The sequence below is a fragment of the Saccostrea cucullata genome, unplaced genomic scaffold (genome assembly GCF_032062105.1).
Source record: "Saccostrea cucullata isolate Sc308-1 unplaced genomic scaffold, CSIRO_AGI_Scuc_v1 ctg143, whole genome shotgun sequence".
Lineage (NCBI taxonomy): Eukaryota > Metazoa > Mollusca > Bivalvia > Ostreida > Ostreidae > Saccostrea > Saccostrea cuccullata.
Genome location: NW_026937256.1, coordinates 312,354 through 329,350, shown reverse-complemented (window position 1 = coordinate 329,350; position 16,997 = coordinate 312,354). Strand labels below are relative to the sequence as shown.

Below are 16,997 nucleotides of genomic sequence, written 5' to 3'. Positions count from 1 at the left end.
GGGGCCCTTGCTGACTGGTCAGTTTTCTAGTTCCCATTTCACATATTTTCATTACATATTTTTGAAATCTGTGATGGACTTTTTGTCAGACGGGACAACAGATCAATATGAGGAAAAAGAACTAGGAGCAGCTATGGTGAAATGCCTACTTTGGGCAGCATCATCATCACTCCGACAAAAGAAAGGAGCTTCATCTCTCAAATGAAATGTTTCCAGTGATATTGTTCTCTCTGTTTGGGTTTCTCTTAGCCCCTGCAAGATGTGGCCAACTTACCATTCTCACCTCTGTGAGTTCATTAGGAGATCCAAGAGGTCCCTTGGCTTTCTCCACTTTTTCCATGACCCCCGGACATTCTCTGGGAGAGTACTCACTTTTGCCATCACTGTGAGACTCATTTGGACTGAGTGAAAACTTTGAGGAGACCATATAGGGACTGTGAAGACTTTTGGACATCACTGAGAGATCATATGGGGATGGCCGGATGATTGAGAGAACATTGCCATCTAATCATGGCTGTTGTGCTCTCTGATTAAATCTTGTTCATCTCCCTGGTCATTGTTATCTATAATTCATATCAAACATCTAATTATCCCCTGCATATTACGCATGTTTTTGTTATATGGGCTGTTTCTCAGAGATGGCTGGGACAATCATTCTGAAACTTTCCTCGAAGGACAATCACTGGTTGTAGTTTTGCAGTGAGGACGTAGTTTCAAAATGGCTACCGTTGCCATGGAAACTTGCAAAAAGTGACGACTTTTGTCCACAAGAGTATCTCTCTGGTCATTTGAACATCATGAAACTTTGTTATATTAATGATTATTTATTGTAGTTGTGCAATTCGCATTTAGAATTTAATTTCAAATTATCAATACTTGCCATGGAAACAGGGGAAAAGTGAAAGTTCTTTACTTTTGCCATCACTGTGAGACTCATTCGGCGTGGACTGAGTGAAAACTTTTTTGGAGCAGTTTTCTTTTTAGTACTTCTATGTCCTATATTGATTAGACATGCATGGAAGATGGTTCTTGTGTTTCATTGTACCAGACATCTGCAATTTTAGCAAAGGAATGAGTTTTTGGAGATTAACATTTTTGGTGCAGTTTTTGGTGTAGGTTTCATTTCCAAGTAGCTATAAGCCCTATGTTATCCAAACTTGCATGGATGATACATCTAGGAGAACATTGCCATCTAATCATGGCTGTTGTGGTCATCATCATGATTAAATCTTGTTCAAGTCAGGATTGATAATATGGCCGGACTGACTTGTTTTCACAACAGTCATTGTTATGATATAATTCATATCAAACACTGCAGAATAACATTTTCCGGTTGAAACAGTTAAAGCCCCAAGTAACTATAGTCGCATGGATGATACATCTAAGCATGTTTTTGTTATATGGGCTGTTTCTTTAAGCATGTTGAGATGGCTAAGGATGCACACTATCATTGCTGAAACTTACATTTTCTGGTTGAGGACAATCACTGGTTGTTTCAGTTTTGCTTTAGTGAGGACGTAGTTTCAAAATGGCTACCGTTGCCATGGAAACTTGCAAAAAGTGACCTACATTTTGTGGATGACAAAATGTTAGTTTTTGATCTTTCTCTATGAGCCTTATTGTGCAACATCATGAAACTTTGTTATATTAATGATATATATTATTAGACCAGGTTAAAGTTATGTGCAATTTCAAGCTTTTATTTGTAGAATTTAATTTCAAATTATCAATACTTGCCAAATTTTTTATGTTGGTCTACTTCAAAGTATCAGATCAAAATTGCTTAAAATTTTTGGAATGTACATTTTTTGTTGGTTAATTGTGTGACTTTGCATTATTTAAAGACAACATTCGTTGAGGTGAGCTCTGTAATCTCTGATTACCTATGTTTTAATCAAAGTACTGAAAGGACTGATATGAGTTAATGGTTGTCCGAGCTTAGCTAATGGGTATTGCTTCAGTGATGGAAAAAAAATGGTAGCCAGTTCGGGGCAACATACACTATTGCTTGCAATAGCAGAGTCTCTAGTTGTACTTGCTATACATATTAAGATAAATGGCAAAAACCAACCAGTAACAAGTGACTTTTGCAAAAAAAAATTTACTGTATACAGGGTTTTTTTTTTGCCCTTTTATGCTTGCTTACAAATTTGCCCCATTTTAAATTCGCCCAATCCCAGTTCTGTTTAAGAATTTATACTGTTTTCTTTGAAATCACCCGTATTAAATTTGCCCACTTGTGACAAGGGCGAAAGGGGCAAAAATAAAACGGGGGCAAAAATTTCCTTGTAGTAAAATAAAATAACATATTTGTCCAAAAAAGAGGCATAGTTATGAGATTCTCTGTTCAAAGCTTACAAGGTCTTGTTGAGGAGGAGGTGATTTTTTTTTTATTAAAGCAATATTCCACAGGATTGTCAGTGGTTTGAAATAAAAACAAAGGTTTGTCAAAAGTGACATTTTAATGTATAATACATGTATATGAAGTATACAAAGTATACAAATCTAAACTAAGCTATAAGTGTACAGCTGTACATATATTCGTTGTAACAAAATGTGTAACTAAAAAAAAAAGAATTCAATCTACTCATAATGTGCTTTTTATAATGACTTTTTTCTTCATGCAAAGCAAAGGTCTTTAAATCCCTTTAATTCTGTGACATATCTGGGATTTCATATACCCCTTGTTTGTCAGTTGCAATTAAAGCAGTTAAAGACTTGACTGTGATGTACAGCTAGTAGAACAAAAAAAATCTCAATATTACAGCAGTATAACCCAAGAAGAAAACTGAGACAAAATTGAGACAAAGGACAAAACTTGTATTATTCTATAGCTGAAATGTATTACTGTAAAATCACATACTTTTTGTGGGGTCAAATTTTCGTGGTTTGAGGAAAATCTCGGTTCGTGGGGATTTGATTTCGTGGATCAATAATTCATGAGTACTTATGTAAGTAACATTTTACATTTCATGGTGGACATGAATTTGTGGGTCTCGTGATTCCTCAAAAACAACGAAAATTAAACCCCAAAGAAAATTTGTGATTTCACAGTATTCAGAACTAATTACAAAGATTGGTGTAAAATGTACATGTGGTTACTCAGTAAAAAACAAGGCTATTCAGTATAAGGTGTATACTAGTATGTGTAAATGATGTAAATGTACATTAAATTATTCATGAGGTAGACAGATAATAAATCTGATTACTGAGAAATGTTCATATGTACACACATATGGTACCACAAAAAGAAATGCCTGATTTCTTTCTTTCAAAAGTCACTTTTCTCTTCAACTTGCCCTATAGCAGTCGTCTACAAAAAATACAGGTCAAGGGATGAAAGTATTTCCTGATACAGTGTAGATGTACTAATTGTGTTAAATACACATGATCAATTTTACACTCAATCACTAATACTGGTAATAAAATGAGAATATTCAATGCTTTTTCTGGTTGAATAGTTAATTTACCGTTCATTTCTCTAGTGGAATATTTTTTTTTTATTTCAACAAGTGCAAAGCACTAGATAATTTTTTTTGTTTTTCTTTATATATATTTTTTGTTTTTGTTTTTTTTTTTTGGTTTTTGGTGAAATCTTGTCTAATATTATATGAAATTCCATACTGAATGATAAAACATTAAATTTTCTTTTTGTCGTATTAGCTATACTAGTTCCAATTGTTATTTCAAAACTGTGAAATATAGATTGACTTCTCTAAATCATGGATAGAATACGGTATTATCTATTTCAATCTAGAAATTAAACGTATACATATACTGGTAACAGGAAATACTGACATTCCCTTTTTAGTTTGTCTGTATAACACTGGTGCCACATAATCAACAATACTCTGAATAAGTGGCTAACATATGACAAATACTAGCTTGTATGACCAGTCCAACATGACGCATACATGTACAAAATGACCAGTCCAATATGTCAAATACTAGTTTGATCAGTCCAATATGTCAAATACTAGTTTGATTAGTCCACTATGTCAAATACTAGTTTGATCAGTCCAATATGTCAAATACTATCATGATCGTCCTACATGAAAAATAATAGCTAGTATTATCAGTCCAAAATGACAAATGCTATCTTGATCAGTCCAATATGACAAATATACTAGTTTGAGTAGTCCAATATGACAATTAAATACTAGTTTGATCAATACATGTTCTAGCCTGTGTGATCAGTTCAGTATGACAAATATACTAGCATGATCAGAACAGCTGCATTTCATGAAAATGCATGATTTCTTGAATGTATGTACATATATATTATCAAAATTATAAAAGTAAAAAATTAACAATTGTAAATTCAAAGGCAAATTTCTCATATGTACAGATATATCATAAATTCAGCAATGGAAGCACCACACATTTGGGGGGGGGGGGGAAGTTAAAAACTTCAGTGTGTATTTCAGACATAAAAATATGCAAAACACAATGAACAACACAGATTCAGTTAAAAACAAAAAAATCAGAAAAGTCAGATTTAGAATGGTCATGTTTATAATGCAAGGGATAAAACAGTGGTGAAAGAAACCACAACCAATCTGTGTTCATTAACAAACCGAGGTAAAGCAAAAATGCAGTGGAGTTAAGAGTAAAAATGTCTGATAATTAGTAATATAAATGAATTAAGCTAAATGAATATCATTAAAAGGAATAAGCAGTACATATTGTAACTTAATGTCACATCATAAAAAAAAAAATTACTCTTTTTTTTTCTTTGCACAAAAGTTATGTTCATTAAGACTTCAAAAATGGTTTTAATTTTTTGGTAAGTTTTCAGAAATAAATCAAAAAGTACAAGATACGTATATCTAAACATTTCATCTAATTTCAACAAAGTTTTTGGGGGAAATCAACTTTTCAAGATATCCATAAAAATATTAATGGACAGCTGGGAAGATAGACATGCTGATTCTTAAAATATTTAATCAGACTTGTCTGCTAGGGCTATATATAAAAAGGCAAGCTGATACCCATCTATAAACAAAAACTTGCAAAAATGAATACCCGTTTTAATATTACCTCCTTTGGCAAACATGCATTTCAAAAAAATATCCTGAGTGTTATAAACTAATGAAATAATTAAGGGATAGAGGTAGCAATTAATATAAAAATTTACTATTGTAAAAAAAAAAAAAGGCATTTCAAAGTCCTCAACTAAGCTGCACTTTAAGAATTCTATAAATGAATGTTAATATTTATACAAAAAAAAAACAAAAAAAACATATGAACTTCAAGATGGTATGAAAAAAAATTCAATAATTAATTGTCACACACAATCCATAGAAATACTGAAATAAAAAATCCAGAAATTGTAAAATGATTTGCATTAATTCACACCTACTTTAAAACAGTAAGCAGTAATAAAAAAAACAAAGTGATGAAGGCACCTGCATTTCAGCATATCTGTTGTTGAGATTTTAATTTATAGAGCTGTCATTATATACATATAGGATAAAATATCCCTGAAAAACAACCAGTCTTATACTTTCACTGAACTGATAACAGGACATGTTGTAAACTGCATTGTTATTACTAATAAGTTCTGTTAATTTGAGCTGTTTCCTGAGTAGGAACTTATTGTGAACTTCAGTGTATAAACACAATAAGCTACGTTCATTGGAGCTATCTCCTGGATGTGCTGTGATTTTTAAACATAATAAGCCCCGTTGATTCGTGCCGTCTCTTGAACTATAAGATTCTGGTTTCCTGGCAGGTGGAAATAAGATGACACCTCCTTCCACCTCTTCTCCTTCTGTAAAATTAAAATTTATTGATTTTGAGATCACAAAATATTCACTTTTTTTTCATAATTAAATTCATTGTACACATTAAGTTTCTGTTATTTTCTTATTACTTTAATTTGAAGAGAGTACCATTAATGGTTTGATCGATATCATTTGAAAAAATTTGAACACTTTGAAATAAATGTATATTTAATAAGTGTACAATGGATTGCTTGTTCAACTTGCAGATGAATGAATAATTACATCTAATACATGTATCATTATAATACTGCACATTATGTTCAAGCACATTAAGGCAGATTTATCCCCCCCTTACATTGACAATCTTTGAATCCAGGTTATCTGGAACATGGTAATGTATGTTCCAGACCTCAGCCTCTCTCCAGGCATTGTCAGTGTTACACGGATCATCCATGTAGCCCTTGTAAATTATCCCTGAGGTAAATCCAGTGAAAGGGCCAGGATGGGGCTCCACAAACTGCTCAAAGAACTGAAAAAGATCGAAACACAAAAAATCATAATTGAATTTCTGTGTATACAACAGAAGCATTTCAGAGAGGGGAAAAAACTTATACTGCCAATTTACAAAGCATGCATGCATATATACATAAAGGCCCTGTCACACCAACTGCGTTCACACGGAGTCATTACGGCATTGTTAAATTTTTAAAATCGCCGTGGAATCGCAGGAAAATTGCACAAATTTCTGTAAAATTTTCACAATATGAAGATGTCACGGCGTCCCTACGGCGACGGACGCGATTCTACGGCAATCTCACGGCGTTCTACTGCGTTCCCACGGAGATCTCTCGGCGATTAATAGTCTTATGATTAAACTCCTTTTTTTTCAATTTTATCGGTTCAGATGTGTTGTTAGATTTTCTTTGATTTTATTTTGAATGTAAAAAAAATAAACACACTGAAAAGTTTTCTACAAAATTTAAGTGAAACAACAAGTTCTGGTGTTATTTTCTCTTCCATTTTTTTTTCACAAAAATGCTCCTAGTGCAACAGATACGTTGGAATTATTGCTGATCAAATATGATACCATTGCTCTTGTTTTGTGAGCTGGCTGACAACGGTCTAACAACGCTGTGAAAGCGCATTGTGATCGCCAACGGACGCTGAATAAATGCCACGGGATCGCAATGATCGCAGTGACAACTCTGTGCTGTCGCCGTGTAATCGCAGTCGAAAAAAAACAAAACGATAAATCTCATTAGAAGCTCCGTAAAAATGCGATAGAAACGTAGTGACATCTCCAAGGACTCCGCGACAACTCCGTGAGGTCTCCGTGGAAGCGCAGTCTTCTATCACTGCGTTTGTTCCGCGATCATGTGCGTCTTCACGGCGTTCGTACGGAGCTCCCACTACGTTGTTGGAGATCTCACCACGCTGCTACGGCAATCATTCTACGTTTCTACTGCGTTCTTATCAGACCGCGATCTCGCGGCGCGTACTTTGTGCATGCTCAAAGTGATCGCCGTCCCCTGGCGTTCTAGGAGACCCTATGGCATTTAGTGGAGATCTCGCCGCATTGTCATGGCGCTATAGGAGACTGTACTGCAATCACCTCGGCGTTTTGCATTTTTTGAGGACGCCGTGCACTCGCCGTGAGGACGCAGCCCCGGTGTGACAGGGGTTTAAAGAAGTTACATTTACACAATTCTTCCAGTTTCACATTTCAGTGCTTTAGGAACCAGAAGTCTCTGTTGAGACTGAAGCTCTACTGGTTTGTACTTATAGCAAAGGAAGAGAAAAGTATTTAGGCAGTTGGAAATTGAAACTTATTAACAGCAATAAATAGAATAATGATCCTTGATTAAGTCTCTTTCTGTTCTTAGTGTAGTCTACTTGCATGCCACATCATATTTTAATCAGACTAAAACTGTATTTGGAGTAGCATTTTGAGAGTATTTAACAGAAATTTCTATTCTTAGTAACCATGGCAACACCATTCATTGAGGTGAAAAACTGATATATAGAATTATGTACCTTAGTGTAGTCATGGCATTTTGAAAGAATTTCACAGAAATTTCTATATTTAGCAACCACGGCAACACCGTTCACCGAAATCGAAAACCGATACATAGAATTATGTACCTTACTTTAGTCTACTTGTGTGCCAAGTTATACTGAAATCAGACCAAAACTGTAGTTTTGAAAAGAATTTCACAGAAATTTCTATTTTTAGTAACCACGGCAACACCGTTCATCGAAATCAAAAACCGATATATAGAATTATGTATCTTAGTGTAGTCTACTTGTGTGCCAAATTATATTGAAATCAGACCAAAATTGTAGGAGGAGTAGCATTTAGAAAGAATTTCACAGAAATTTCTATTTTTAGTAACCACGGCAACACCAATCATCGAAATCAAAAATCGATGCACAGAATGAGTCTACTTGTGTGCCAAGTTATATTGAAATCAGCCCACGGCAACACAGTTCATCGTGTGAATTATGTATCTTACTGTAGTCTACTTGTGTGCCAAATTATATTGAAATCAGAAGAACTGTTAGCATTTAAAAATTCTTACAGACAGACAGACGGACAGACAGACGGACAGACAGACAGCTAGACATCACATTTCAGTGCTTTAGGAAAAATTTGGATCAAACTTACATACCACCCTATAAAAAATATAATTTAAGTGCAACACCAAAGTATTGTCCTGTTCACATGGAGAGTTTAATTCGCAGTAAATTAATGTGAAGTTAACTAGTTTGAATTAAATTAATGCAAATTAAATCGTTGTAAAATGTTCATTCAACAGCTAATGTGAAGTAAACTAATGCAAATTTAATTTTTTTTTATACAGTCAGACTTTTCAATAAGGTTATTTTGACGTCATTTGCAAATCAGTGTACCTTACGTCAAGCAGATCCATGTGACAAGATGTCTGTAAATATGTTACTTGTAGTGATTGACACACAATTTTCCATAGTTTTTCACTCAAAAATAGCTCAAGTACCAATATCTGACAACAGACAAGTAGTCTGTGATATAATTAGCTCCTTACACTTGCATCAGAATTTAATTTGAATCAGCTTCGCTTAGCTTTCACATGGAGCTAATGCGAAGTAATCTAATACACAGTAAATTAATTCGAGTTAAACTAATTTGCATTTAATTGCCCATGTGAATGCGGTTCAAATTTCACGTACCAGTAACTTAGGTTAAATTGAATTATACTCTGCGTGTGAACAGGGCATATATGTTACACCCATCAAATTTGAAATACTATAAACAGATGAGAATGCCTAGTAGAAAATCTACATGTCAGTCTTTGGACAACGATTTCAATCAGTTATTCCCCATGCCTAATGTTTCATGTACATCTCTTTTGGTGTAGTTATTTATCAGAAAAAAAATACTGCATGCACACAGAGAAATTTTTATCCTTGACCATTTTATTTTTTGTCCCTTTCCCCCTTATTGCAATTGAATTAAAAAAAAATGAATGCTTTTGTTTTTTAATATGAATGCCTTACCTCAACCATTTGATTTTCAGTCATTTGTTCATTGATTTTTACTTCTTTCTGACCAAACACCTTGATCAAAAATTTCTGGCACACGGCTGAATAAAGAGACATGTGGCCATGGTCTTTTCCCTACAAATCAAAAGTATATAGACATGATAAAAGGTCATTCTCAATTCTTAGCACTATCAGTTGAGTTAAAATTGTTAACTATATATATAGATCAATTTGAATAATTATCTATTCATAAGAATAATAATAGAATGAAACATACCTCAGGCAGAGTGAGCTCCCCTGTTGCACTCTTCTGCAGCACAATGACCTCCATGACCCTTTTATTGTTGACCTTGAGGAAGCTGTCATCTGACTTGTATCGTTTCCATCTGGAGATGACCACCTTCACCGAGTGGTTTGGCCCCCAGCGCCACAGTTTGCCCCGCCCACGAACACCTGTTCTACCACTGGGATTTCTACAGGTAAAGGACAAACATACAGTCATAAATCATGATTATTTCAAGTTTAGGGGATGGAAGATGAATTGGGGCTGGGGGTGTAAAAATATTGTTATTTTACACAGAATATTATCAACACAGGTAAATCTAAAGAAGTCATTATTTAAGGATCAAACTTTTATTGTAATTAACTTGCCCACATTTAAAAAAAAATAATAATATAAATAAAAGAATTTTGATATAATTCAGCAGCAAAACTCACAGTGGTATATTATAGGAATCCAGTGTGTATTTGATTGGAACACCATCTTTGTCAATCCATGACATGCGATTAATCTCAAGGTTAACATCGTTGATATTATAGCTGGCCACCACATTCCACAGCGGCTTGTGAATGGTCTGAGATGACAGGATACTGAGACGGTCATCCTGACCCAGACTCACGTCCTCCAGCTTATAAATAAGGCTAAAAATACAATGAAAAAAGCATGTAAACATTGTCTTACTTAAAACTGGTACCAGGGGTATAAAATATGAAAAAAAAAAATCATTGTATAAATGATGGCTTTGACTTGTTGAAGTAACGTACTAGAATTTTTTGCTCTGAGTTTACTGAATAAAATATGACTCTTTTGTACATGCATAAAGGAGAAGCAAATTTGACACAAAAAAGATGGTTTTTGAATATCTTTGTTAGAACACTTTTTCTAGACATTAAGACAGAATTCCACTGACTCAATGTAATCCACGTCTATCATAGGCCGCACATCTACCGGGTACTCCTCTGTAGGTTTGGTGTACAGAACAGGATCATAGGCAGAGAAGGGCTCCTAAAATTTAAAGAATTACACATTTACAGCTAAGATTTAAAGAATTACATATTAACAGCCAAAATTTAAAGAATTACACATTAACAGCTAAGATTTAAAGAATTACATATTAACAGCCAAAATTTAAAGAATTACACATTAACAGCTAAGATTTAAAGAATTACACATCAACAGCTAAGATTTTAAGAATTACACAATAACAGATAAGATTTAAAGAATTACACAATAGGAGGAGAATTATTTTGACAAATGACTGAGATACACAATGCAAAAAGAAAGCACAGTTCCATGGGTATAAAACATTTGGATATCTCTTTATTCAATATTTTCGTAAAAATTAAAAGCAGCCTTATCAAAGCTCTTTAGCATTTCATACAGAATGAGATAATGACACTTTAATTACCTCCCAGTTTATGAACTTGTCAAACACTGGAAACCTCTGTATAGTGGTGCCGGGGTACGGGGATTCCCGGCTGGCCATGTGGAGATTGGTTGCCTTCTCCAGCTCTGGCCTCTTTTTGGGGTCTGTAGGAAATAACAAAGAGGATCACAGCATGACTTATCATGAAGATTAACAAGGTTAAAAAAATCTATTGGGTTGGTGTTCTGTTACTTGGAATCATCATACAATAGACTCAGTGAATGAATTTTTTAACTAAGTAAACAAAATTACATTGTTCCCCTAAGAGGAAATAATTACATGAATATCATGTGGGAACAATTCATGAATTGTAAACCAAAGCATTGTCTTAAATTGTTCTGCAATAGATTTTTTTAATAATAATAAATAATTCATTTAAACAATTGAAACAAGAGTAAACATTAATGATTGGGATGTTTTAAATCTCACAATTTTGACGCTAATCATAATTATACATTAAGCTTGAAATACACAAATACATTGTAACAGGTTACACACTGCACAATTTTTGAAAAGGCAACTTGCTTACAGTGATGATTCAATTCATTTTCAGTATATAAGTAGACAAGATTCACATATTACATGAATATTATGGACAAATGAACAATTCATGAATTGTAAACCAAATCCTTGTCTAAAATTATTCTGCAGTTATAAGTCACTTCCACTTCATTTTTTAATCTTGATTTAATGCATTTTCACTATATAGTCATTAGAGCCCCACCCTAACCCTGAATTAATAAAATTACAATTTTTGTAGAACTCATAGATGACTTAATTAGTTTATTTAATACTCAGGAACAGAGAAGAGATTTTCTAATGCTTTTCTATATAATCAGGTAATGGGATAAAATAAATTTTGATAGAGACTTGTACTTGTTGAGTTTATTTAATACCCAGTATCAGAGAAGAGAATTTATGCATTTTCCATTGATGTCCATTTTGTGATGAACTTGTTCTAGAGCCATTTCACATCTCATGATGTGGCGCTCCAAACTGGACAACTGTTCCGTAAGTTTGTTGTTAAACTGCATTTGAAGTAATGTCTGTGTCAAAAGCTGTTGGATTCTGGAGGGGGATAGCAAAGGTCACCTTATCATTGATAAGATAATTCATATATACACATGTATAGAAATCAATCATGCCTTTATTTCCACCTTTTTTTATCAGCAATAAAATTGCATGAACTCATAGATGAGGGAGACTAACTTTAAGGTAATGGGATAAAATAACTTGTACTTGTTGTGTAACACAATATATATATGAACTTGTTCTAGATTTTCACATCTCATGATAAAAAACTGTTCCGTAAGTTTGTTGTTAAACTGCATTTGAAGTAATGTCTGTGTCAAAAGCTGTTGGATTCTGGAGGGGAAAAAAAGCTTATCATTGATAAGATAATTCAAATTACATATGTATTCAATCATGCCTTTATTTCCACCTTGCATCAGCATCCCAGTCCAAGGTTAACGATTTCATAACACAATATATATAAAGATTTTCAATAATATAAGTGGAAGCAAAGTGCAGGTTAAAATAATCAAAATTTAAAAGTTTTCATCCCATTTTTAAGTTCATTGTATACAAAAATAGATTCTTTAATCCACTTGTAACTGTCACATGCAGGTGCATTTATTTTAAGAAAGTTTTTCTTTACAATGTTAAATTTTAATAAATCAGAAAGATTAAGATTTTATAATTCAATCAAATAATAAACCTGAATACATGTACAACTTACTCCAGCTACAAGTCAATAAAACATGAAAGTGTCTTACAGACTACTCTAGTTGTAAGTCAAAGAAACACGAATGGGTATAACAGTCTATTACTCAAGTCTAAGAAAGTGAATCATAAACGGCTTCAACAGATCAGGACTGTAAGCTCTGATAAACGGTTTGAACAGATCAGGATTAAGTAAGAGAAACATAAACGATTTCCACAGATTAGGACTGAGTCTTACTTCTGCTTGTGCTCTAGAGGTCTCTGTGCATTAAGTAAGAGAAACATGAATGGTTTCCACAGATTAGCATTAATCCAGTCTTCTTCCTTCTGCTGCTTCTTTAACTTCTTCATTAAAGTTCTCCAAAACGTGAAGTCAGAATGCTGCACCACTGACACCTGCTTGTCATTCTGTGGGGAAATGGTACTTTAACAGGATTATGAAACATATGATATATGATTTGCAAACTATTTTACAAAACAATCATGACTAGAAAATAAGTCTTGCTTAAAATACAAATGGCCACATTTGCATCTTATCAGGCCCTGATTTGGAATAATAAATATATTCATGAAAATATATGGCAAGCCCTTTTACTATTTATTCGTGAAATAAAAAAATTCTTTCAATAACAGAGATATCTCTCTAGCATAGAGAGATATCTCTTTAGCTTATAGAGATATCTCTTTGACTAATAGAGATATCTTTATACCTTAGAGAGATATCTCTTTTTGTAAGATATATATCTCTTTTACTTAGAGAGATATCTTCATAAGCTAGAGAGATATCTCTTCAAGCAAGAGAGATATCTCTTTAAGTGAGAGAGATATCTCTTAAAGTTAGAGATATCTCTTTAATAAGGTTAAAATAGAGATATCTCTTTAACAAGAGATTCTCTTTACAAGAGAAATCTTTCTTAAGCCAAGAGAGATATCTCTTTTATTTTCAAAAAACAGATATAAATGCCTATGATCTAAGCCTCTCGATTTCTCTTTTAATGAAAGAGATATCTTTTTTTCACTAAACTTTCAGAGAAATCTCTTTTCACGAAAGAGATATCTCTCAAGGAGAAAGAGATATTTGTTCAAGTGGAAGAGATATCTCTCTTATAAAAAGAGATATCTCTCTAAGTATAAGAGATATTTCTCTAAGTTTAAGAGATATCTCTTAAAAATGAGAGATACCTCTTTAAGTTGGGAGATATCTCTATTTTTTAAGAGACATAATTATCTCTAAAATGAGAGATATCTCTGTAATTTTAAGATAAAATTTATTTTTTCCGAATAAATAGCAAAAGGGCTTGCCATAAAAATAAGGTTTGGGGAATCTACAGTACCACATTTCAGTAAGAGATGAAGAAATTGTTTCATAAATTTGATAACTTATGTTTAGTTAAAAATGATCAAATGAAAAAATATGACTGAATAATCATGTAGGAGAAGTTGATTTTTCTTCTCCAAATCAAATTTATATTCACTATGAAATAAATCTTTCTGTCTATAAGTATCTTTGCTTTTATTGCATAATATTTATAGTACTGGTATATCTGGTTTCCTATAAATACCTTTGCCAATGCTGTGTGTTTCACACAACAGCTGGAGCGACATATCCATTTATAAATCCATAACACAATCTTGTATATCTGCTCCAGCACCATGATGAGGTAACTGAGGAAATTCAGCGGTGCCGGGAGCCTGAGGCGGGTCTCAAAGTCCACAATCAGACTGTGGAGCTGGAACTTCCACAGCTGTTCTGATGCCGCCTGGATCTTAGTAGTGGTGGCACTGCAAAGGTCAAAAAGTATCATAGATAAGTACTTGGATATAAAATACTGTGTTTATTTTTTTATTCCAAATTAAGAAATGATGCATGATTCTTTTCAAAGAAATATTGAAATTTGTAATAATTTCAAGTAACTGGAACTTGGGTTATTACAGAAAGTGTTATCCAGTGAACATGCAGACAGATGGCCACAGTTATTCCTATGGATAACATGCTTCCTGATGCAGGACCACAAGAAATATCAAGAACGAACACTTCCTATCATTTCTTCAAAGTGGTCCTTTATATATAGCTGACCAGTGTAATGATACACTGTAATGATATAATTATACAAAGTGTAATTACCTGAACAAGGCATACAGCAGGGTGATGAAGATTAGCTTGGTTAGGAGGAGATATTGTATAGTGACAGCGTATCCCCCAAAACTCCGGTGGGGACAAACTGCATTTTCATGGGAAAATCGCACTCTGGCTGGAAGTGAAAATATAATGCTTCATCATAGGATCTTTACATTATCAATTCACTTTACAACATAATAATAATCTTTATTGCATATGAAATGCAATCTATTTCTTGTACTCACTGATGTTTCGATTCCAAAAGGAAGCGGCTGCATCTACATAAAAATAAGAGGAATGAATGTACATGTAGTTATTTCATATGAATAATGTTGCAAAACAAAGTAGCTAAAGTATTATACAGAGTAACAATTATATAGTCATGATCAATATACCCGAGGGATGTTGTTCTTATTAATTATTTTTAGCAATACTCACCATAACACACTCATGTATTTAATTGTTATTTTTAGTAATACTCACCATAACACACTCATGTATTAATTAGTTATTTTTAGTAATACTCACCATAACACACACGTGTTGTCTGATTGTCATAAAAAGAAGTGCACTTTGGACTACCTGGAAAAAAATGGAATTTAATTATCAGATTAGAATTTCAGGGGGAAGGGAAATTAAAATCTTTCAGAATTTTACTTTCATAAGCAGAAGACAGCCCAAATAATCTTTATGCTATTAAAAAAGCATGCTTTTTATAAAGACTAACAAGTGAAAGAAAAACCTAAGTATACTCTAGCTCTTGGAGTTACGTGTACCTACCCCCATCCAGGTCGTCAATTTTGGTGAGAAACATGGCGAACAAAGCCCTGCTGATAGCCATGGTTATACCATACTCTGACAAGGGGTAATTAGGATACAGTGTGGCTTGGATAGCTATACCTCCAGATACCATGATAATCATGAACATCTTAAACCAAGTGATGAAGTCATGCCGTATCTAAAAAAAGGAATATATTATAAAACACAAATGATAATGAGAAAGAACAATACACAGACTAATAATTCTGAAGAGGCTATGATGTTGGTGCATTTACCGGGTAGCTAACATTCTCTTGAATATGTTCTATGTACAAGGGTTGTCCGTAAAATTCTTGGACAACATTGATAATTACTGACAAACATTGACAAAACATATGAAACTATTATTTTCATTAAATTCATGTTTCATTTTATAAATATGCAAGTTTTCAACAAATACAAAGCACAAATAGTTATATTTTTATCAGATTACAAAAGACACATACTCATACCCGGAGCACTTCAACGAAATTCTTGATGTTAGTGCTGTATAAAAATATAACTATTTGTGCTTTGTATTTGTTGAAAACTTGCATATTTATAAAATGAAACATGAATTTAATGAAAATAATAGTTTCATATGTTTTGTCAATGTTTGTCAGTAATTATCAATGTTGTCCAAGAATTTTACAGACAACCCTCGTACATAGAACATGTTCAAGAGACATGTTAGCTACCCGGTAAATGCTACCCGACGTCAAAAGCTAAAAACGATCACATGTAACTTTTCTCAACATGGTCACCGTTAAACTCAATAAATTTCTTATGTCGTTTTGACCAATTATAAAAATGTCACAAAATATTAAGGTTTCATTCGTAAAATAATATTTAACAATGCCTGTCTCATATCCTGCAATCATCCAACCTCTGACCGCGTAAAGACGATTTTATTTACGCAAATACTGCAAAGTCATGATCACGTTACGAAACTCATTTTTTTACAGCACTGCAATCTTGGAATGATGGTTTTCCTTCATGCATGTCATCCTGTAAACTGTTCATATTATATGCCATTTAAATACTAGTGAAAGGCTTTTTTTACTATGTTTTCCCGATTGATTACAGCATGTGTTGGTCTCTGTAGGTAATTTTCCGATATCTACGCAGAATTTTATCACCGTTCACTGCTCAACCTATTCCGAAAATGTCTCTTTTTTGAACAATTGCAATCATGTCTTTATATGTTCTAACTTTGATTGTTCAGCCATTTTGAAACTTTGAATGCTCAAATTTTGCAGGTTTGACGTGATAGCTTCTGTCAACCTCATAATGTAAGTCATCCAGATTTCAGTAGAATTTTATAAAATACCAATGAAATTTATAAAGTGATAAATTTTTTTAATTAAAATTTTGCGGTGCTCCGGGTCTCCATTCCAAGTCTAATTA

General features: G+C 33.4%; 1 protein-coding gene across 1 annotated transcript in view; it reads right to left on the bottom strand.

The window, feature by feature from the left end:
• Positions 1–4,727: 4,727 nt before the first annotated feature.
• Positions 4,728–16,997, bottom strand: part of LOC134247649 (transient receptor potential cation channel subfamily M member 3-like) — a 30,529-nt gene continuing 18,259 nt past the window's right edge. The window contains exons 20-33 of the mRNA XM_062729988.1: positions 15,573–15,750; positions 15,321–15,374; positions 15,038–15,070; positions 14,799–14,925; positions 14,236–14,455; positions 12,912–13,081; positions 11,886–12,019; positions 10,934–11,061; positions 10,436–10,530; positions 9,963–10,166; positions 9,523–9,718; positions 9,261–9,380; positions 6,082–6,255; positions 4,728–5,773 (exon numbers count right to left, since the gene is read on the bottom strand). Coding sequence (XP_062585972.1) covers positions 5,669–5,773; positions 6,082–6,255; positions 9,261–9,380; positions 9,523–9,718; positions 9,963–10,166; positions 10,436–10,530; positions 10,934–11,061; positions 11,886–12,019; positions 12,912–13,081; positions 14,236–14,455; positions 14,799–14,925; positions 15,038–15,070; positions 15,321–15,374; positions 15,573–15,750 — 1,938 coding nt within the window. The 3' untranslated portion in view covers positions 4,728–5,668. The remainder of the gene's footprint in view (positions 5,774–6,081; positions 6,256–9,260; positions 9,381–9,522; positions 9,719–9,962; positions 10,167–10,435; positions 10,531–10,933; positions 11,062–11,885; positions 12,020–12,911; positions 13,082–14,235; positions 14,456–14,798; positions 14,926–15,037; positions 15,071–15,320; positions 15,375–15,572; positions 15,751–16,997) is intronic.